Consider the following 21,175-nt stretch of genomic DNA (forward strand, 5'->3'; position numbering starts at 1 on the left):
CTCCCTCAGGCTCGCCACAGCTGTGCCTGCCCGCCACAGCCGTGCCTGCCCACCAGTGTCTTGTTTGGGCTGGCGGGCAGGCAGGACCAGGGGTGGGTGGGCAGCCCCCTGACCTGCATGTTCCTGCTGCTTGAGTCCCTGGTGCACTATGTATGTGCATGTCCCCTTAGCCTGGCTCCCCAACAAGGGTGGTGGGTCGGGCATGCTGCATGGCATGACACTGCACCCCACCTTTGCACCCAGGCCAGGCCAGCTGTCTGATCCAGGTGGTGCTCAGGGATGGTTGTGGGGCGCTGTGGTCAGAGAGAGGTGTAAGAGCTGTAGTGGTTTCTGTGCACCTGTGGGACCTTTCACTGCCCTCCTCTCCTGGAGACCCAGGCTCAGCCGAAACCACTGGAACATAAAGTGAAGAGCTAGAGTAGGCTGTCCTCCCAATATCCTGTGGCACAGGGCAAAAGTCCTGCAGTGTCGACCCTGTCCTCGAGGCCCTCAGGTCCTCCATCAGGGCTCAGTGGGGCAGCGTCTGCCTCAGGGAACTTGGTGTCCATGGCACAGGGTGAGTAGCGTCATCTTGGCACACTGAGGAAGTCTCCCATAAGGTTGTCTATTCCTTCTCCAGCCAGATCCAAATTAAGATCCTCCTACCTGCCCCAGGCCCCTCTGCCCAAGCTTCTAGCTAGCTCCTGTGTCTGTCTGAGGGTGGAATTTATTTAGCCCACCAGCCAGCTAACTAACATTCCTTCGCCTGGTACTTTGCATTCAGACTGAAGTTGCTTCTACCTGGAGTGGCTAAATGGTCAACTGCAACTTAGCAAGGTCTATGTAGGATCCTAGAGGTGACCCTTGACTCAGCCACTGGTTGGGAAGGGTTTCCTGGAGACTGTCCTTGAGCCCGTTCCAGAGTAGACCTGTTTGGGGCTTGGTCTTCAGCCCCATCCTTGGAGCCAGACCCCCATCCCTGTTGCTGGGGTTGGCAACAGGGGCTAATGGTCATTCATCTATCACATGGTCTGTGTGGTCAGAGGAGACTCACCTGTCCACTGGTGAGTTTTGGGGGTTCAGGGCAGAAATGTAGGACAGGCTGAGCACCAGGGAGCAGACCCAGGCCATCCTGGTTCCCTCTGCCACATCCTCTGTGGTTCAAGTTTCCTCTGTGAGGGTGAGGGAGCCAGTCGAGAGGAGGGCTTCGGCCTCGGCTCAGATATCAGCCCTGAGCATCCATGCTATGCACTCCTGAGCTCTGGGGCATTCGTTATACCATTTTGCTGACCGGGCAGATCTGCCAGGGTCTTCTGAAAACAGTCATCAGCAGAGACAGCCCCCAGCCCACAGCAACTCCTTCCATGCCCCTTCCTCCACCCTCCTGGTCCCTCATCCCCACCCTTCCCCCACCCCACCCCACCCTGTGGTCCCACCAAAAATGAGCACCTGCACAAATACTCAGCCGGAAGGCAGAAAGGGGTTTCTAAGTATTCTGGGGGGATTTGCTGGGCTGGTAATTTGTTTGGTGCTGATAATTGCATCTTACATTTTTCCAGCTTTACTTAAAACTGTATGCTGGGTATGCCGGCATTTAATTACTGCTCTGCGGCAGCCACAAGGTTATTTATTAAAGAGTTATTTTATCTTGATACAGTGGATCCTGCCCCTCATCCCCTCCTTAATGTTGTGTTATTTTCATCAGAGAAATTTCCCCGAGTGAATGCAGATTGCGGGGCTGCCTCCCCCTGCGATTAGGCTGTCACTCCACTGAATGCTGATGCCTCTGGGCGCCGTACTGCCCTATTATAGGGGGTTGTCAGTGCAAATAATTAGACTTAAAAGTTACAGCTGAAATATCCAGAAATGGCAGGGCCCTGTTTTGGAAATTGTCTGTAAAATGTCAGCACTAAGGATGCACGGGAAACGGTAATAGACCGGCATTGTTGGAGCCTAAGATTAGGCCCTAAGTGCATTTTTCCCAGCTCTAGTTTTTCCTTCCCTGCTGTTGCTTCTGTCAATAGACTGTCCAGGGTGAGGCCTGCTCCTTTTCCGAGGCCTGTGCCTGCAGCAGTGGGTGGAGGATGGTTGGGGCTGCTGCAGTGAGACGCCAGGCACTCCTGCCTGTTGGCACGGGGGTGGCTGTCTGGACAGGTCTAGGATGCAAGGCCTCTTTGGCACTTGGGATCCCAGGAGGTTGTCCCTTGCCTCTGTTTCCCCCACTTCCTCTGTAGGCATACCCTGACCTCCCTCACATGGAAAACGTCTCAGCTGCAGGGAAGTGTCTGCATGGCTGAAGCCCAGGGTCCTTGTGAGAGTGAAGGTGGGGCACCCAGGAGCCTCTGGCCCTGAGGCCCTTGCCTGACATTGCAGATGACCCTAAAAGCCACTGTTGACCCCTCACACTCATCCCTAGCCCCTGGAGTTCTCCCTGCCACCCGCATCTAAAAGGGAAAAAAATAAACACAACTATTCTGTGTTCCTAAAGTGCCTCAATTTCCTGATAGCGTCAGGAGTTGGAAGCGTTAGAAGGCGTGGCTCAGGGCATTGGCCTCATCTCCAGGGCTGATCCATGAGGTCTGCCTTTTGGCCTGAAGACCCTGCCTCCAGAGACTCTTTAGGGGTAAAGTCCAGTCAAGTTTCTAGGTTGGTGCTGAGTTTATTGGCCAAAGACCTACTTCTTTCTGCTGGGGCTCTTTGTCCTGGTATCCAATGACCTGATTAGGCCCCAGGATTCCACCACCGACTAGGGTAAAGCCTACAGTCATGACTTCTCCCCTGGCACAGGCTGTCTAAGCGCCATCCTTATGCCTGCTGGAGTAGCTTCCACTCCTGCCAGCCTCTGCTAATTCTGGTGCCTCTGCGCCCTCAGTAAAGAGCTTCTGGGTCTTTTTTTTTTTTCAGGCCTGTCAGCCAAGACTCAAAAGTTTTCCTCACACAGACCAATTCCTACTATGTGTGGCTTGGTTTTAAATTAGTTCCCTTGACTGATTGGGAGGTGATAACATCTACAGCATGGAAACCTTCTGTACCTAGTAGGTGCTTAAGAATAGCTTCCCTTCCCATGCAGAGGAAGAGACGGGGCACTCACTGGCTGGGAGGACAGGAGGGATTTGGTATTTGGTTCATTAAGGCTGCTTCTCTGTGCTGCCCCGAGCCCCCTTCCATGGCAGGCCTGGACCTGATCTGCAGACAAACCTACCTGCCTGTGCCTGTCCCTGAGGCCCATCTCCAGAGCAAAGGGAGGGCACATACCACCAGGCTAGGTGGTGGTCCTGGCTGAGCCTCCTGCTCTCACCTTGGACCATTTAGGGAGCATGCTCAGAGAGTCCTCTGTTGCCATGAGACACTTGCCAGCCATGCCCCAGGATCCACCTGTTCTGCCACAAGAACTGTGACTGTGTCATGCTGCCATCATTGGTACAGACTCCTGGCACTAGAACACATGACAGAAACCCGCTTACGCGAGCATAAGCAAAACAAGGAACTCTTGTGTTACAAACCTGAAAAATGTAGTAGACTTGGTGTTGGGCAGGGTGAGATCCAGGGACTTAAATAGGTTGACCAGGCGTTCATCTGTCTTTGTCTCTGAGCCTCTCCTCTCCTCTTCTCTATCGACGTCTTTGTTCTCAAACAGCTTTTCCTGAGTGTTGGAAGAAGCAATCCCCAGCTGCTCTAAGCTTAGCTACCTCAGTAGAGAGAAGGTCGCTTTTCTAATAGTTTCTGCAGAAGTCCAAAGGCTGTTTCTCCACAGTCAGATGTCAGTCACACACCCCATGTACCAAGAATGGGGGTAGAAGTGGTTTCCTAAAGAAAATGGGGATGCTGATTGGTTTACAGAGAAGGCAGAACCCTGAATGTCTGCAAGACACTCTCATGCCCTAGGTGAACCTGGGCACAGATCCAGCCCACAAGCACCAGTCAGGCCTGGCCTACTCGGGGACAGGCAGTGTTTGGGTTCTGTCTGGAGCACCGAAGGCAGGCTGTGGAAGGAGTCAAAGGAAGTGCTAAGTTAGGTAGGGTCTCGAAGGCTGAGCTGAGGAGTCATTGGGAGCCATGCAGGAGCTTGTTAAACAGGGAGTGGTATCAGATTTACACCAGCTGTTTGTGGAGGGCCCATGAGCAGGAAGTGAGGCAGGGGACAAGGCAGGAGGACCAAGGCAAAACCCATTGCAGCAACCCAGGGAAGGATGATGGTGGCTTGGACTTCAGTGGTGGCAGTTGCCTGTGTGTCTGGAGAGAAATACCTGGATTTGAAAAGTGTTTTAGGCCACCCTGCCGACAGGACCTGGTGACTTGCTGAATGTCTCATCTCTGGGCCTCAGTTTTGACCCCTCTACAGTGAGGTCAGACGTTGGACCGGGTAGTCTCTGCAGTTGCTTCTAGCTCTGGTTCTGTGATTTGGGGCTGTGCGAGCTGCATAATCTGGTGCTTATAGTGGAGGTGCTCCCGATGTGGTGCCATGGGGTCTTTGCATGTCTGGGCTCCCTATCGAGGGTCCTCAGAGACCAGTGCTCTCAGCAGCACTCTCAGGTACTGACTAGCCTACTGCCTGCCTCCTCCAGCCCTGCGTGTGAGAGTGCCCGTGTAGGACACACCCTGGCCTCTGCTCACCAACTGCATGGCCCATCTGCATGCCAGGCATGCCTGCCCATGGCTGGGTCTTGTCACCTCCCTTCCCTCTGCATGCACCTGCGTCTGTGCCTCGCTTACAACTTCAGGGGGTGGTTTTAGGCTGTACCCTGGACTGAGAAGCTCAGAATAGCTTCTAGCCAGGGGAGTCCAAGGCTGGAGGCTGTGGCCAGTTACAGCCACGCCTCCTCCCCTTGAGACCCTTGTTTGTTGGCGCAGGAAGCCGTCTGTTCGGCGCCCTCATCATGTTACTGCCATCGTCATGCCCATCCTGCCCGCGGACCATGTCCCTGGCCTGCCCTGACCCCTGCCCCTGCCTAGCCCTCCTGAAGGCAGCCCCTTTGCTTGGGTTCCCAGGTTGTGCCCTGAGCATGGCTGAGACCTGGGCAGGTGGCCCTTCCACTTCCCTTGTTTCTTCCCATTGGGCCATGGCCTGGAGGGGGAGGCAGTGACTCCACAGCAGATGGCTGTGTCCCTCTGGACTGACCTTCAGCCCCGCCCAGCCATGCTCTGAGGACTCTCCACCCTAGGGCCTGCATTCTCTCCCTGGTGCCCTAGCCTGGAAGGAGGAGGCAGAGATGAGCCCTGGAGGACAACCTGGGTTGTGGTCCTGACCAGACCTGGCTTAAACTGAGTCCCTGTGCGACCCCGGGCAGACAAGACCTTCCTGGGCCTCAGTTTCCTAGGCTATAAAATGGGAGCTTGGTTGCAAGATCTCTCATTGTGTTCCAGATAGTCCTTCAGTGTGGGAGCCACTTCTAGGCTGGAGTGGGTGGGGTAGGAGTGGATGGTGAGCTGGGGTCCGGCAGTGCCACCCCTCCTGTCTCTGAACGTGGGTTTAGCTCTGACCGGAGGGGCTTCATGGATGACGGGCCCCTGCCCTTCCATGCAGCCACACGTCTTGCCCGGCCTGTGAGTGCCTCTCTCCCTCCTCCTGCAGTGCGCCGCGTGGCTCCTCGTTTCTCCATCCCTCCCAGCAGCCAAGAGGTGATGCCAGGCGGCAGCGTGAACCTGACATGCGTGGCAGTGGGTGCGCCCATGCCCTACGTGAAGTGGATGATGGGGGCCGAAGAACTCACCAAGGAGGATGAGATGCCAGTTGGCCGCAATGTCCTGGAGCTCAGCAATGTCGTCCGCTCTAACAACTACACCTGTGTGGCCATCTCCTCGCTGGGCATGATTGAGGCCACAGCCCAGGTCACAGTGAAAGGTGAGTGTGGCAGGTGCTGTGACCAATGCCCTCCCTGTCTTCCAGGAGGTCCTGGTGGCGGGTGAACTTGAGCTGGCTACCATGGGCACAGGCATGGCTGAGGGATTATTACCCTTTCCTGGGTGTCCCTGTCCTAGGGTCCTCCAGCCCTTAGAGGGAGGGATGGGTTTTTGTTATTAGCTGCCTTAATGATAATAGGTAAGGCATATTGAGTTCCTTGGACAGAATCATGCTAGCAAGCACAGTTTATTTTGTTTTTTAATGTGTTACCCAGGGAGATAGGTGCTCTTATTATTTCCATTTTTCAAATGAGAGAACTGAGGCACAGAGAGGGTATGTCACTTGCCCAGGGCCACACAAAAATAAATGATAGAGCAGGGAATTAAACCCAGTGTGGCTTACCCTCCTAACCACTACATAGTACCAGACCTTCGGGTTTAATAGCCTCCCAACAAGAAGGATGTGGTAAAATAGTAGAGGGAAATGGGTTCTCTCTGCCCGAGAGGAACAGGCAAACATACATTACACATATGTTGCATATATATATGTAACAGATTCTGGCTGGGCGAGTGGTTTACTCCTGTAATCCTAGCCCTTTAGGAGACCAAGCTCAGGAATTTGAGACGAGCCCGAGTAACATAATGAGACCCATCTCTACCAAAAAAAAAAATTAGCTAGGCATGGTGGCACACACCTGTGGTCTCAGTTACTTGGGAGGCTGGAAACAGGAGGATCACTTGAGCCCATGAGGTTGAGGCTGTGGTGATGCAGTAAGCCATGATTGCACCACTGCACTCCAGCTTGAATGACAGAGGCAAGACCCTATTGAAAACAAAAAAAAGATTCCTTCCTAGTCTCCCTGCTTCAATTCTCAACAGCCTCTGATCCATTACCTATTTTGCAACTTGAGTGATCTTTAAAAACTGTAATTCAGGGTCATGTCACTCTGTTAGGAAAGGGAGAAACGCTGTCCAGCAGCTTCCCGTTGGTTTTAGGACGCAGATCAGGGTCCTTACTGGGTCTCCCAGAGCCACTGGCCTCCCACCCTGTCATGCACCAGCTGCGCAGACGCACGCTGCTTTCAGTTTCCCTTGCTCCTTGCCCAGCGCCTTCTGTCACTGGCTCCATGTACTCTTCCAGGCCTCAGCTCAGTGATGCTTTCCTTCCCTCATCACCCCATCCAAGGAGACTCCCTGGATTTTACTTCACCTCAGCACCCTGATTCCTGCTGTCCTTGCACATGCCAGAATCATGAGTATGATCGACTTGTTTGTTGATTGTCTCTCATACTGAGGTATAAACTCCGTGAGAGCAGGGACGTGACTATGTGGCATTGTAGCCCCAGTCCCAGTGCAGTGTCTGGCATTGAGTGAGTGCTTGTTCATTATTTGTTGAATAGTTATGGACTCGGGACCTTTCCACTTAAATTTCAGCCAAGCCACAGGGTCTGTGGGCCAGCAGCCCCATCGCTCTTCCTAAAACTCAGAGCTAGTCCCTTAGGAATACCTCCCTTTTCCCTGCCTATTACACATACACTCTACCAGGTGGGCTCAGGTGACCTGCAGAAACAGGTATCTGCTACCCAGTATGGGTGCCTTTCATCTGCATGGGACTGCAAGGGCCATGTCACCTCCGAGTCCGTTTGTTAGATGAGTCGTGTGCTGATGTGAGGCTCCAGTGAGTCCCATTGTTGATATGTGTACATACTCAATGACCCAAAGCCCGGGCAACACTGATGGGCCTGGCCACCATCCCCCACTTGTGCCTCCAGAGGTCACCATAAGCTTTTCTGGCCATTTTTCAAGGTAGGCTGTGTGTACGAACCACACTCAGGGGGCCCCCCCACTAGGTGTTGTGGATAATCCCCAAGTATAGAGTTGGTTCCTGAGGATCTTGACCTTGGGCAGCCTTGAGCCTTCCATTTTCTCCCCAGCTCTGCCGAAGCCTCCGATTGATCTTGTGGTGACAGAGACAACTGCCACCAGCGTCACCCTGACCTGGGACTCTGGGAACTCGGAGCCTGTATCCTACTATGGTATCCAGTACCGCGCAGCGGGCACAGAGGGCCCCTTCCAGGAGGTGGATGGTGTGGCCACCACCCGATACAGCATCGGTGGCCTCAGCCCTTTCTCGGAATATGCCTTCCGCGTGCTGGCAGTGAACAGCATCGGGCGAGGGCCGCCCAGTGAGGCAGTACGGGCACGCACAGGAGAACAGGCGCCCTCCAGCCCGCCGCGCCGCGTGCAGGCACGCATGCTGAGCGCCAGCACCATGCTGGTGCAGTGGGAGCCTCCCGAGGAGCCCAACGGCCTGGTACGGGGATACCGTGTCTACTATACTCCGGACTCCCGCCGCCCCCCGAGCGCCTGGCATAAGCACAACACTGATGCAGGGCTCCTCACGACCGTGGGTAGCCTACTGCCTGGCATCACCTATAGCCTGCGTGTGCTTGCCTTCACCGCCGTGGGTGATGGCCCTCCCAGCCCCACCATCCAGGTCAAGACACAGCAGGGAGGTAGGTGGGGGGCATGCTGGCTGGGCAGCCGATGGCAGAAGGGGTAGGCTGAGGTTGTGGCAGTGCCTCTCCTCCTCCCTTGGCTGTGAGGTTGGGGGCTCTTGGGAGGATCAAGGCACCATATTCCATTGATGTGTAGTCATTTGGGATGTAGGATAAGGGTGTGAGGTTAGGGTCTGCCTTCCTGGGCCCCATCGTCCCCAGGCACCCCTGAACTCACACAGATGAGGCTGACCTGCCTGGTGTGTGGTGTTGCAGTGCCTGCCCAGCCCGCGGACTTCCAGGCTGAGGTTGAGTCGGACACCAGGATCCAGCTCTCATGGCTGCTGCCCCCTCAGGAGCGGATCATCATGTACGAGCTGGTGTACTGGGCGGCAGAGGATGAAGACCAACAGGTGTGCAGCAGGCAGGGAGCACAGGGACCTCTGCGACCAGCTTAACCCAGGGCGATGTTCTCTGGATTCTGTGGCTGGTGTGGGCACAGCCTCTAAGGTTTCCGCTGGATGCTTTGTGGCTCATGAGTACTAAGGCCCACACAGCCTGTGTGATTCTGGAGTCATCGTCACCCAGTGCTGGGAGCAAAGTCCCCAGGGTCTGCCTTGGGTTTTCTAGGCTCTGTGGCTCACATGACTGGCAGCGCCCGAAAGTTTACCCAGAAGCCATGTGTCCCAGATGACTCCTGTACCCATGTGGTCTATGAGGCATGGGCTTATCCCTGAGTCCCTTGTGTGGCCTTATGGCGTGGAGCCAGTCCTGGAGCCATGGTGGGTCCAGAGGTGTCACATTGCAGCCCATGTTGGGGAACAACATCTGAGTGACTTTTGAGCTCAGAGCCATCAGTAAGTGCTCCCTGTTCTTCCAGCACAAGGTGACCTTCGACCCATCCTCCTCCTACACACTAGAAGACCTGAAGCCGGACACACTCTACCGCTTCCAGCTGGCTGCACGCTCAGATATGGGGGTGGGCGTCTTCACCCCCACCATTGAGGCCCGCACTGCACAGTCCAGTAAGTGTCTCCCAAGTCCACTGCCTGTTACACCTGGACTGGGACACACACACATACTTTCCCCTTAACCGGGTGGGTGGGGTGGTCAGGTCTGCTGGGCTCCAAACTGGACTCTGGCCTGGGCTCTGAGTCTGGACCTCGAGAAAGGGCCAGGTAAGTGCCTCCCAGTCTATCCAGTCCAGGCAGCTGCTGCCCTTCTTGCTCCCTGCCCAGCCTCCTGCCCCTCCTCCCGCCCATCCTCCCCATGCTGCCCAGGTAAGTTCTGTGTCCGTGCCTCATCTCCATCCCCACTCTATGCTGGTCACACTGATGGGCCATCCTCGGTGGGTCTGCCACATCCCAGACCTGCTTTGACGACTATTTCTCATCCCCATGGCCCCACATCTCGTCTCCCCATCACCCACATTCCCTTCCTCATAACCCCCAGTGAAAGTTACCTAGGAGCCATGTGATCACCTGAGCTGACTGCACTCGGGGACAGGTCTGAGAATGCAGTCGTGTGACCCAGCCTGCTCACATATGCATTGCGACCATGTGTCCATGCAGGGGACTGTCTGTATGATGACTCTGGTGTTGTGTGTTACCGTGTTCTTCGTATGTAAGACTCCAATGCTGTAGCTGTGTGGGTGGCACTGCCCGTGAGTGTGTGTGTTTGTGTGACTGTACCTGACCACCTGGCCATGTAGCACCTGTGGATGTATGCGCGCATTGGTGGATCTTGGGCAGGACCCTTGTCTTTGTCGGTAACTTTGTGGCCTGACCCTTTGACCGTGTTTGTGGGTCTCTGTAGCCCCCCCAGATAGTAGACTGAGTGTGTGTTTGACTCTGTGGTTGCTGCTGGGCAGCACGCAGCCACAGTCAGCTGCTGTGTGAGGCTCCGTGTGATAGGGTGTCATGGATGTGACTATGGCTGGGTAGCATTGTGGGGTTGAGATGGCGGCCACATCTGATGTGGCCGTGTGATGACCATAAACGTGACAGTGTCTAAAGTGGTCCTTACGATGTGGGACCATGTGCATGTACCAGCGATGTCAAGAGTCTCTGTGTGTCCTTGTATTCGTGGATTCATTTCAGAAGCACCTGCTGTGCTCCTGCTGGGGGCCAGGCCCCATGCATAGTACAGGGCCGGCAGCATGACCAGACACATGGCTCTTTGCCCATGGGGATCTCACAGTCCAGCAGGGCAGACAACATTACACCTATAATTACCCAAACGAGCTTTTTACTTTCATTTTATCGTTTAATTTTATTTATTTATTTGAGACAGAGTTTCACTCTTGTCACCCAGGCTAGGGTACAATGGCACCATCTTGGCTCACTGTAACCTCCACCTCCTGGGTTCAAGTGATTCTCCTGTCTCAGCCTCCCAATTAGCTGGGATTCCAGGTGAGCACCACCACACCTGACTAATTTTTGTATTTTTAGTAAAGACGAAGTTTTGCCATGTTGACCAGGCTGGTCTCTTAACTCTTGACCTCAGGTGACCTGCCTGCCTCAGCCTCCCAAAGTGCTGGGATTGTAGGTGTGAGCCACCTCACCTGGCCTCCAAATGAGCTTATAGTGACATTTGTGTAAAGTGGGATGGAAGAGACATGGTGGAGAGATGATGAGACCTCCTTTGGGCTGAGGGCTGCCTTGGGGAGGTGACACTTCCCCAAGGCCTGAAGGAAGGGTGGGAGCCAACTTGTAAGTGAACAGGAGCAGGGAGCACATAGGCATCAGGTAGAGTCTGCAGGCCTGAAGGCCCTTCAGCTGCAAGGCGTGTGGCTATGGTCATGGGGCAAGGAGCAGGCCAGTGTGGCTGCCAGAGGTATGGCAGTCAGGGTCTTGGTGACACAGGGTAGGCAGGAAGGCCAACTCTGGCTGCTCTGTGAGAATGGACAGAGATGGTGGCCCAGGTGAGGCGATGGCAGTGGATCTGAGAACTATCAGGAATGCTGACTGGTCAGACTTGGTGATGGTTTACAAACGGGGGCCCCGGGGGAAGGAAGTGGAGGTGAATCTTGTTTCTGGTGTATTGACCGGGGAGAAGAAATCTGCTGGCACAGGATAGGAAATGCGGCAGAGGCAGGTGTGAAGAATGCAGCTGTTCTCAGATACCTAACTTCAAGATGCATGTGCTGTCCACATGGCAGTGCTCGGCAGGCTATGGGAATCCAGGGCTGGGCTCGAGCTGCAGGACCCTGAGAAGAAAGACTGCAGATGAGAGGAAATCAGGGGAAGGGGAAGGGAGTGACTTGGAGGCTGGAAGGAGAGAAAGTTTCAAGAAGTAGATGAGATGCTGCTAAGCGGTCAGGAGTACTGTTGGACCGAGCAACGTGGAGGAGTGGCCCTGGACACGAAGCATGATGGCTGTTTCACGAGGCCTGTGGGTGCTGAGGAAGTGGAGGCAGCAAGCCCAGACATTGCCAGAAAGTGTAGCTCTGAGCCAAGGGACCACTGTGACTGTAGAGGGCTATGGGGCTGAGGGTGGGATTTTTCTTTTTTTTAATATATTTGAGATGAAGTCTCACTCTGTCTCCCAGGCTGGAGTGCAGTGGCACAATCTCAGCTTGCTGCAGCCTCTGCCTCCTGGGTTCAGGTGATTCTCCTGCTCAGCCTCCCAAGTAGCTGGGACTATAGGCAGCTGCCACCACACCCAGCTAATTTTTGTATTTTTAGTAGAGACAAGGTTTCACCATTGGCTAAGCTGGTCTTGAACTCCTGACCTCAGGTGATCCCCCACCTCGGCATCCCAAAGTGTTGGGATCACAGGCGTGAGTCACCACGCCCAGCCTGGGATTTTTCTTTTAAGATGGGGAAATCTCAAGCATATTTAAATGCTGTTTGAAACAGCCAATAGGAAAAAAGGAAACCACAGAAAAGAGGGTAACTGGTGGAGTGTCGAGAGGTGGAGAGAAGGGGCGCAATGTGGGCAGTCGAGAGCTTAGCCTTGGACAGGGTGGCTCAACTATCCATTCTTATGCGTGGAAAGGAGAGAATCGCCGCAGATGCAGGCAGGGTGGGTGGGTGTAGCAAGAGCTAGAGGGAGAAGCTGTGAAAACCCGGTCTTCTCTGCAGAGTGGGAGACGCGGCCATGTGCTGAGAGGAGGGAGGCAAAGGGAGCTGGAGGTCTGGGGACCATGGAGTAGGGGGACTGTGTTTTGTGTAAAGTGGCAGAGCGAGCTGGGCATGGGGCAGAAACAGGCAGCATGGAGGGTCCTGGAGGAGGAGGCCTCTGGGGATGTGTGCATAGGGTGCCAGCCTGCCCCAGTGCCACTGTAGAGAAGGCAGGGGAGAGTTTGATTCATCTAAGGCTTGGCACAGGCCAGGAAGGAGTATGGAAAGATCAGGAGGCGAGGGAGCTTGGGATATTGCTGAGAGTGTGGTAGGTGGTGGGCTATGGAGGCTGGGAAGGACAAGGTTGACAGACAGGCATCCTGAGGGGTTGGTGAGCAGTCGCAGTGCCCAAGCCTAGAGTGAGTGACTGAGCTGGGACAAGGGGATGCTGCCAGCGAGGGGATGTGGGAGTCCATGATTCTGGAAGGAGGGCCACCCCTGGTACTGGCAGTCTCCAGGGCATGACCACAGCCCTGTGGGGGAGGAAAAAGTCCTGGAGATGAGGGACTCTGGGGCCAGTGAGTCAAGGGGCTGCTGAAGTCCCCATGGCAGAGGTTGGTGACAGAACTTGAAGAGGAAATCTGTGTATTGCAGCAGGTTTCCTCTGCAAGGGAAGCAGTTCTCCATATGTGGCTGTGTGTGCAGGTGGTGTGGAGTCTGGAAGTGTCACTGGCCACAAGGTGACACATGCCTGCCTCCTAATTCCCAAGGAACCTGTTGAGTGAGGGCACCTCCGTTGGTGGGTACTTCTCCACATGAGACCATTGGCATTCATGTCTGGCCTCCAGTCAGTGGTTACCTGTGGCTCTGGCAAAGAGGCTGTGTCCAGGTGGGCACAGGGGAAGGCTGCCCTATGCCAAAAGGGCCTCTGGGGCCACTCTTCCTCAGAAGAGCAGGACTGTGGGCACAGCAGACAGGGAGCAGTTCTCCATATGTGGCTGTGTGTGCAGGTAGCAGTGGGCTGGCCATGTGCTAGTGTGTATCTGCTATCATGTATGTTTTGTGTGAGATGGCGTGTGTGTGGGAGAGAACTCGTGTGAGATAAGCTGTGTCAGAACTCTGAGACATTGTGTGTGTATGAGGGACTGTGTGTCCGATGCTGTGTGTGAGACAGAAAGACTGTGGGTATGTGACACTATGCATATGTGAATCTGTGTGAAACACTGATACTCCAAGACATTGTTTGTGTGAGAAAGACACTGTGAGACACCAAGACACAATTGTGTGTGACTATGAAAGACTGTGTGTGAGAGACTGTATATGACACTATGTTTATGTGTGAGACTGTGCCTAAGACACTGTGTATGTGACACTACATATATATGTGTGACTGTGAGACACTGTATGTGACATGTATATTTGTGAGACTATGTGAGACACTGTATGTGACATGTATGTTTGTGAGTGTGTGACTGTGTGTATATGACCCTATGTGTATGTGTGAGACTGTGTGAGAGACACTGTGAGACTCCAAGGCAGTGTATGTATGAGACACCCTGGGTGTGTGACACAGCACGTGACTGTGTGAGAGACGTGTGTGAGGCACTGTGTGTGAGACCGTGAGACACCAAGACTGTATGTGTGAGACTCCCTGTTTGTGTGACACAGCCTGTGATTGAGAGACGTGTGAGGCACTGGGACTGAGACACTGTGTGTGTGAGGCTGTGTGAGAGTGTGTGTGGTTGCATGTATATCACCATGCGTGCGGTTGGGTGGGGCAGAGAGGGAGGCAGTTCAGAGGGAGTCAGGCATCCTTGGCAAGAGTGGCGGCAGCCTGCCTGGAGGGACCCTGGGATGGCCATTTCAGCACCTGAGGGGTAGCTGGCCCGGGTGAGTCTCCAGTCCACTGTGACTCAGTCATTGTGCCTGTGATCCCCACCCTCCATCTGCTTGCTTCCCCCCCATTTGTCTTCCCCAGCCCCCTCTGCCCCTCCCCAGAAGGTGACATGTGTGAGCACGGGCTCCACCACGGTCCGGGTAAGTTGGGTCCCGCCGCCGGCCGACAGCCGCAATGGCGTTATCACCCAGTACTCCGTGGCCTACGTGGCGGTGGACGGCGAGGACCGCGGGCGGCATGTGGTGGAAGGCATCAGCCGCGAGCACTCCAGCTGGGACCTGGTGGGCCTGGAGAAGTGGACGGAGTACCGGGTGTGGGTTCGGGCACACACAGACGTGGGCCCCGGCCCCGAGAGCAGCCCAGTGCTGGTGCGCACCGATGAGGACGGTAGGCAGTGCCACCAGGGCGGGAGGGGAGGCGTTCTGCCTCAGACACCACCCCCTAAGCACCTCAGGCCTTCTTTCCCTCACACAGGCCCAGGTTGGCTCATCTTTCTGGTTCAGGCCTAATGGTCCAAAGTGGGGAGATGTCACTTACAGGATAACTTATGCCCAAATCCCAGCCTTTGGGGCTGTCTCCAAAGCAGCTAAAGCCTTCGTAGGCTAAGATAGGAGAAGCAGCCTTAACTAAGATTTGAAAGGTCGAGATTGGGAAGATTGGTGTAAAAGATACTCAAAGTAGAATCAGCAAGACTTTTCGCTGGACATTGGCATGATTTGGGGCCTAGCAAGTGTCAGGACAGGTTGCACTGACTAGGGGTGGTCAAAGACCTGGAGTCCCACCTCCACCTGTTCTCCCATGTCGACCTTCCCCACCAGGTGAGAGACCTGGGTTAGAGGGGTGGGTAGGGCCAGTCCTGGGCTCTTACTCATGGCAGGCAGAGGGAACCTTCCGTGTTCCTCACCAGGGACAGATGACCTAAGGAAACTATATCAGGGCCTTTCCTAGGGGAGTGAGGTGCAGAGGCAGGGCCCTTGAGTTTGCTGTGTCCACCTGAGTCAGGGTTAGTATCTCCAGGCCTGACTTCCTTCTCTGCCTGACCCCCAGTGCCCAGCGGGCCTCCAAGGAAGGTGGAGGTGGAGCCACTGAACTCCACTGCTGTGCGTGTCTACTGGAAGCTGCCTGTCCCCAGCAAGCAACATGGCCAGATCCGAGGCTACCAGGTCACCTACGTGCGGCTGGAGAATGGCGAGCCCCGTGGACTCCCCATCATCCAAGATGTCATGCTAGCCGAGACCCAGGTGCCTCATTGGGTGGTGTTGGGGGGCAGGGTGAGCACAGACCAGCATACACAAGTTCCTTTTTGGGGCCCAGATATGTCCCTCTACCCTGTCTGCCCTCAGCAGTGCTGTGACTGCCTTACCTTGGTTGTGAGACCCAAGATGCTTTGCAGTGTCAGGGGTTAGGCTGGGGTTGTTGTTGTTTAGTTTTGTTTTGTTTTTTGAGACAGGTTTGCTCTTATCGCCCAGGCTGGAGTGCAGTGGCATGATAGCTCACTGCAACCTCCACCTCCCGGGTTCAAGCCCGGGCTGGAGTGCAGTGGTGCGATCTAGGCTCACTGCAACCTCTGCCTCCCAGGTTCAAGCCATTCTCCTGTCTCAGCCTCCCAAGTAGCTGGGATTATAGGCATACACCACCATGGCTGGCTAATTTTTGTATTTTTAGTAGAGACAGGGTTTCACTGTGTTGGCCAGGCAGGTCTTGAACTCCTGACCTCAGGTGATCCACCCTCCTCTGCCTCCCAAAGTGCTGGATTACAGGTGTGAGCTACCGAGCCCCACCAGGCTGGGTTTTGAGATGTGCCTTTTCCCTAGACAGTGCTGGGCTGGCATCTGCTTTTCCCACAGAAAGGATAGGGAGAGTGCTCCTGGGCTCTTACCCCACTGCTAGCCATGGGGTCCATGGCTGCTGTAGACCTCTGTAAATAGCCAGGCAGGGTGTTTCTGCTCCTGCCCCCCAGAGAATGGCTTAGCTCCTGATGTTCACCCCCAAGGGCTAGGCCTGCTGGCCAGCTTCACACCTCCCTCTTGGTGCATCTGTCTTCCTGGGAGGGTGGTCCTGCTCGTGAGCTTGGGTTGAGGTCCCTGGGCTATTCTGAACACTGGTTGCTATTCAGATGAAGAACTGGGAATGCCAGGAGGTTATGAGAGTCGTTTGGAATTATTCAGCAAGTAGGTGCTCTTGGATAAGAAGCCATGTCTGTGGACCCCTAGGAGACCCCTAGGAAAGTGCAACCGCAGCTGCTGTCATGAGCCCCCTCTCAAAAGACCTTGTTGCAGAGTCTCAACACTTGGTGTGGTGCTCTCAAGATCTCCCCATCCAGGAGCAGGGCCTGGGGGACCTACACACCCTCCTCAACCAGCCTCTCACTCCTGCCTGGGTGGAGAGCAGTGGTGCATGTACCACTCCATGCTGTACACACTGTGCAGAGGGGCGGGGCCACGCACATAAACAGACGGGAGCCTCACCCTTCCAGCTGTGTTCAGTCATCTAAAGCAAAATTCCTTTCTACCCAGAGGGTGCCCTCTTCCCCCTCTCAGCTTGCCCAGTGCTAAGGCACCCGGGGTGGAGGAGGCAGACATGTGCACCAGCCTGCATTCCTGGGGCAGGTTGAGGGCTCCTCATGGAGCCTCAGTGAACACACCTACCCAGAAACATCCTGGGAATGTGTTCCCCTAGCTCCTCCTCTCTCAGGAGGCCAATGGCCACAGCTGTGGCCAGCGGGGTTCCAAAGACACCACTTTGAGTGCCCCCTTCTGGTCCTAGGAGGTTTGGAAGGGAGCTGGGCCAGAGGCTCAGGGACGCTGCTGTTTTAGCCTCAGACATCCCATCATGAGGGTGAACTAGAGTCTGGGCTCCTGGAGGACACTGAAGATGGAGGCCTGCCCTTGTAGCCCCCTTGGGACTGGGTCATTCTGTTGCTCGCCAGTGGGAGAGCAGATGGGGCCTGGTCCTGAGCCTGGCCACGGGTCCCAGCTGTTCTGAGCTTCCATCAAGGGCACCACATCCTGTCCTTCACCCAACAGTACCATCTGCTCAGCTCAGGGCCCCCATCAGGCCTGAAAGAACTATGTGGTGCATGCCCCACCCCCACCCCGGAAATGTGGAGCCACGCTTGTCTCCTTTTATGCCTGATTCCATCTCCCTGCTTCCCTTCCCCTCTCATGGCCTTCATTTCTCTCCTTGCAGCCTCTGTTTTTCTTTTGTTCATTCTCTTCTCTCCTCCCTCCTTCCCTCTTCCCCCTGCCATTCCTCTGATCCCTTCCTTTCATCTCCATTTGGTTTCATCCTCTGTCTTTCCCTTCTTTCTTACTCTGCCCCTAGTGCAGGACGGGTTCCATATGAGAACCTCTACTTGGTTGGGACAGCCCAGGTCTCCCCCAGGCAAGGAGAACGGGGGTGGGCCAGCCGCACCCTATAGAGTGACCATGCACTGGGGACCTCAGGACCATGCACTGTCCAGAGCCTCCTCTCATGTTCTGTTCCATGCTTCTCTCAAGGACTTTCCAACAGAGTGTCCCAGGACAGGAGGAACGTAGGCCACCCAGCATGGGGACCAGTGGACAGAGGCCACACTGGCACAGTGGGGGCGGTTGGGCTGGAGGACCCCAAGGTACCTCCAACTTGGAGACATCATGGACCATCCCCTATGATATTTAATGGAGCCTCAGCATGGAGACCTCATAGTCCCTCCACCTGTCCAGCTAGAATACCGACACACACCAGTGGCCTGCAACACAGCCAGCCCCGAAACGTTCCTTCCTGCCTTGATTCTCAGACACCCCGAGGAAGAAACAGGGTTATAGGTGGTTCCCCTTGCCTGTGGGCTGTGAATGCCAAGCTCAGAGCCTGGGCTTGGCATTCACATCCCTGATAGTCTTGCTGCCTGGCTTGCCCTTTGGCTCACCCTAGCCACGGTACAGCTCTTACTGTTGTGGGACACTTCTGCTGCCTGTGTGATTGTATAAGGTATGATCACATCTGGGATGCTTTGCGGGGTGGAAGGAGACACTGAGTAATCATTCCGTGGCTGCAAGCATAGGCCAGGACTGTCTGAGGCAAACCAGGGCATACGGGCACCCCATTCACCCCTCAGTGTCTTCCTTCCCCTCAGCCTGAGCTGTTGAACCCACCCCCCACATCTGGCAGTCCCTCCCTCAAAGCACCTCTAGCTGCTTTGTGTTCCTGGGCCCCTCAGTCAGCAGGTCCTCTCCCTGGAGGCTACCTGCCCTCCTGGTCTCCCTACCCTCCTCAGCCCTGGCACACACAGTTGGTGCTCAGTGAGGCAGGGACTCGAATCTTTGAACCGGACATTGTCCTGGGGTGCTACCCCCATGGGTACTTCAAGGCCCACGCTCTCCCTCTGCCCTCCCTGGGCCAGTTCCCCTCCAGGTCAGAGTCCTTCACCATCCTGTCTCCCTTTCTCTCCCTCTCCCGCGGTCAGTGGCGGCCAGACGAGTCCGAGGACTATGTAAGTAACAGGTGTGCGAACGTGGACAAGACCTGGGTCAGTCTGGGCTCATGGGACACTCCCCCTCTCCCTCCTTTCCTGCCAGCCTGTGCTGCCAAGATCCACAGGGCACCAGCCGCATCTGGAGAAAATTGGCGTTTGGTCGCCAGCACTGAGCTGAGCAGCGATTGGCATTTCCTGTAATCCTTACTTCTCGCCTGTCGAGCAGCAATTTGAGGCCAATGTTCATGATCGACCAGGGCCCGGCCCCTGCTCGGGCCAGACAGGGATGGAGTTAAATCCGATCCTGATCGTTAGGCCTTATTGATCCCTGGAGTGAAAAATCACCTGCTTCAGGACCCAGGCTGGGAGGGCAGTCTGGGGAGTTGGGTTCTGGTATTGGTGCATTCTGGGGCCCCAACCCTGGGACTCTCCAGCTGGGGCAGGAAGGGCCCACAAGGGGGTGGTGGCGACTGCAGGGGCCCCACCTAAGGCCAGAGCTGGAGGGATACCAGGGTTGGTGATAGCTCTGTTCCCACTGCACGGTGTTCCCTGCCCTGCTTCCCACTTTTCTCTCTGTGTGGTGTGGCTTGAACCTCCCATGGTGTTTCTCAGCATGTCCAGAGATAACGCGTTAGCTGCAGAAGGGTATATGGGCAGGGTCTGCCAAGGTGGGAGGACATTGCCTGGCTGCTATCTCAGGCATCACTGGAAACAGACGTGGAAGCCAGTTCCCCAGTTGTGAAGCTTTTCTTATTCTCCTGGCCCCTCCCCCATCTTTCTCAAGAGATACTGCAGGGTGTAGATGTTCACAGAGTTAGTGGCATATATGGGGGCAGATGGAGTCCTGACTAGGTCCTATAGGGTGGCACCTTAGCCCACCCCACTACCTTGCTCTGTGTGTGCATGCATACAGTCGTGTCCACAGGTGGCCTTACACCTGCTTTCCCAGGAGCTGTAGGCTGTGTTCATGTGGGTGCCAAGAGCCATGCAAGGTGCTGGGTGCATGTGAGGCTGTGCCCTGTGTGTATCCTCAGCCACTGTTCCTAGTACAATGGAGTGAGGGAAATAGTCTGGCCCTTTGTTCTTATCTGAAAGGAATAATGAGCTGTCTGCCCCAGGCGTGCAGCCCCTGGAATGGGCGGATCCTCCCAGGCCTGCATCCCACCTGCCTGTTTCCTCTCCAGCAGAGGCCAGCCTTGTACAGCCCCACCTTCCACAACCCCTGGCCTTGTGTGTGTAACCAGGGGCTCCCCTTGAGCTGGGGTCCTGTGGTCCCTGACAGGGTCTGGCCTCTCTCTGCATTCCTGTGATGGGAATGGACCCCTCCTCCTCCCTCAGGAAACCACTATAAGCGGCCTGACCCCGGAGACCACCTACTCCATTACTGTCGCTGCCTATACCACCAAGGGGGATGGTGCCCGCAGCAAGCCCAAAATTGTTACGACAACAGGTGCAGGTGAGTGAGGGGTCAGAACAGACCTGAGGGTGGGGCAGCAGGAGGGCGGCGCCAGAGCCCAGCTCGTGGTCCTTCAGTCCCAGGCCGGCCCACCATGATGATCAGCACCACGGCCATGAACACTGCGCTGCTCCAGTGGCACCCACCCAAGGAGCTGCCTGGTGAGCTGCTGGGCTACCGGCTGCAGTACTGCCGGGCCGACGAGGCACGGCCCAACACCATAGATTTCAGCAAGGACGACCAGCACTTCACAGTCACCGGCCTGCACAAGGGGACCACCTACATCTTTCGGCTTGCTGCCAAGAACCGGGCTGGCCTGGGTGAGGAGTTTGAGAAGGAGATCAGGACCCCCGAGGGCCTGCCCAGCGGCTTCCCCCAAAACCTGCGTGTGACAGGACTGACCACATCTACCACGGAACTGGCCTGGGACCCGCCAGTGCTGGCAGAGAGGAACGGACGCATTACCAGCTACACCGTGGTGTTCCGAGACATCAACAGCCAGCAGGAGCTACAGAACGTCACGACAGACACCTACTTTACCCTCACTGGCCTCAAGCCAGACACTACTTACGACATCAAGGTCCGCGCATGGACCAGCAAAGGCTCCGGCCCCCTCAGCCCCAGCATCCAGTCCCGGACCATGCCAATGGAGCAAGGTGTGTGCTGTGGACATGGCAGCCCTACCCGAGCTTGGCTGCACCTGGGGGTCTCTGCTCTCCTAGACCCACTGACTTCTGGCACCTGTGATCCACCAGCCTCTGGGGTGTGACCTCCAATCTCTCATGACTGTGACCACTAACCTCTAGTGAATGGGCAGCACATTCTTGATACCCTGACCTCTACTGTCCTTGACCTACTGACCTTTGCTGTGTGACCTTCTGATCTCTCGTGACCTTGACCAACTGATCTCTCTTGACTGTGTCACTACTCTTAGGTGTGCAACCTTCTGATCTTTGGTGTGTGACACTAATTTCTTGGGGCCATGAC

General features: G+C 55.5%; 1 protein-coding gene across 50 annotated transcripts in view; it reads left to right on the forward strand.

The window, feature by feature from the left end:
* PTPRF (protein tyrosine phosphatase receptor type F) overlaps nucleotides 1-21,175 on the forward strand; it is a 90,588-nt gene that overhangs the window by 49,690 nt on the left and 19,723 nt on the right. For 8 of the 50 annotated variants that reach the window (XM_054259237.2, XM_054259241.2, XM_054259239.2 and 5 more), the window contains 9 exons: nucleotides 5,552-5,821; nucleotides 7,755-8,336; nucleotides 8,595-8,731; nucleotides 9,199-9,343; nucleotides 14,361-14,666; nucleotides 15,327-15,520; nucleotides 18,724-18,750; nucleotides 20,071-20,188; nucleotides 20,266-20,844. In XM_054259237.2, coding sequence (XP_054115212.1) covers nucleotides 5,552-5,821; nucleotides 7,755-8,336; nucleotides 8,595-8,731; nucleotides 9,199-9,343; nucleotides 14,361-14,666; nucleotides 15,327-15,520; nucleotides 18,724-18,750; nucleotides 20,071-20,188; nucleotides 20,266-20,844 — 2,358 coding nt within the window. The remainder of the gene's footprint in view (nucleotides 1-5,551; nucleotides 5,822-7,754; nucleotides 8,337-8,594; nucleotides 8,732-9,198; nucleotides 9,344-14,360; nucleotides 14,667-15,326; nucleotides 15,521-18,723; nucleotides 18,751-20,070; nucleotides 20,189-20,265; nucleotides 20,845-21,175) is intronic. The other 42 variants (XM_054259240.2, XM_054259242.2, XM_078331448.1 and 39 more) reach the window with 7 other exon arrangements.

The sequence above is a fragment of the Callithrix jacchus genome, chromosome 7, assembly GCF_049354715.1.
Source record: "Callithrix jacchus isolate 240 chromosome 7, calJac240_pri, whole genome shotgun sequence".
Lineage (NCBI taxonomy): Eukaryota > Metazoa > Chordata > Mammalia > Primates > Cebidae > Callithrix > Callithrix jacchus.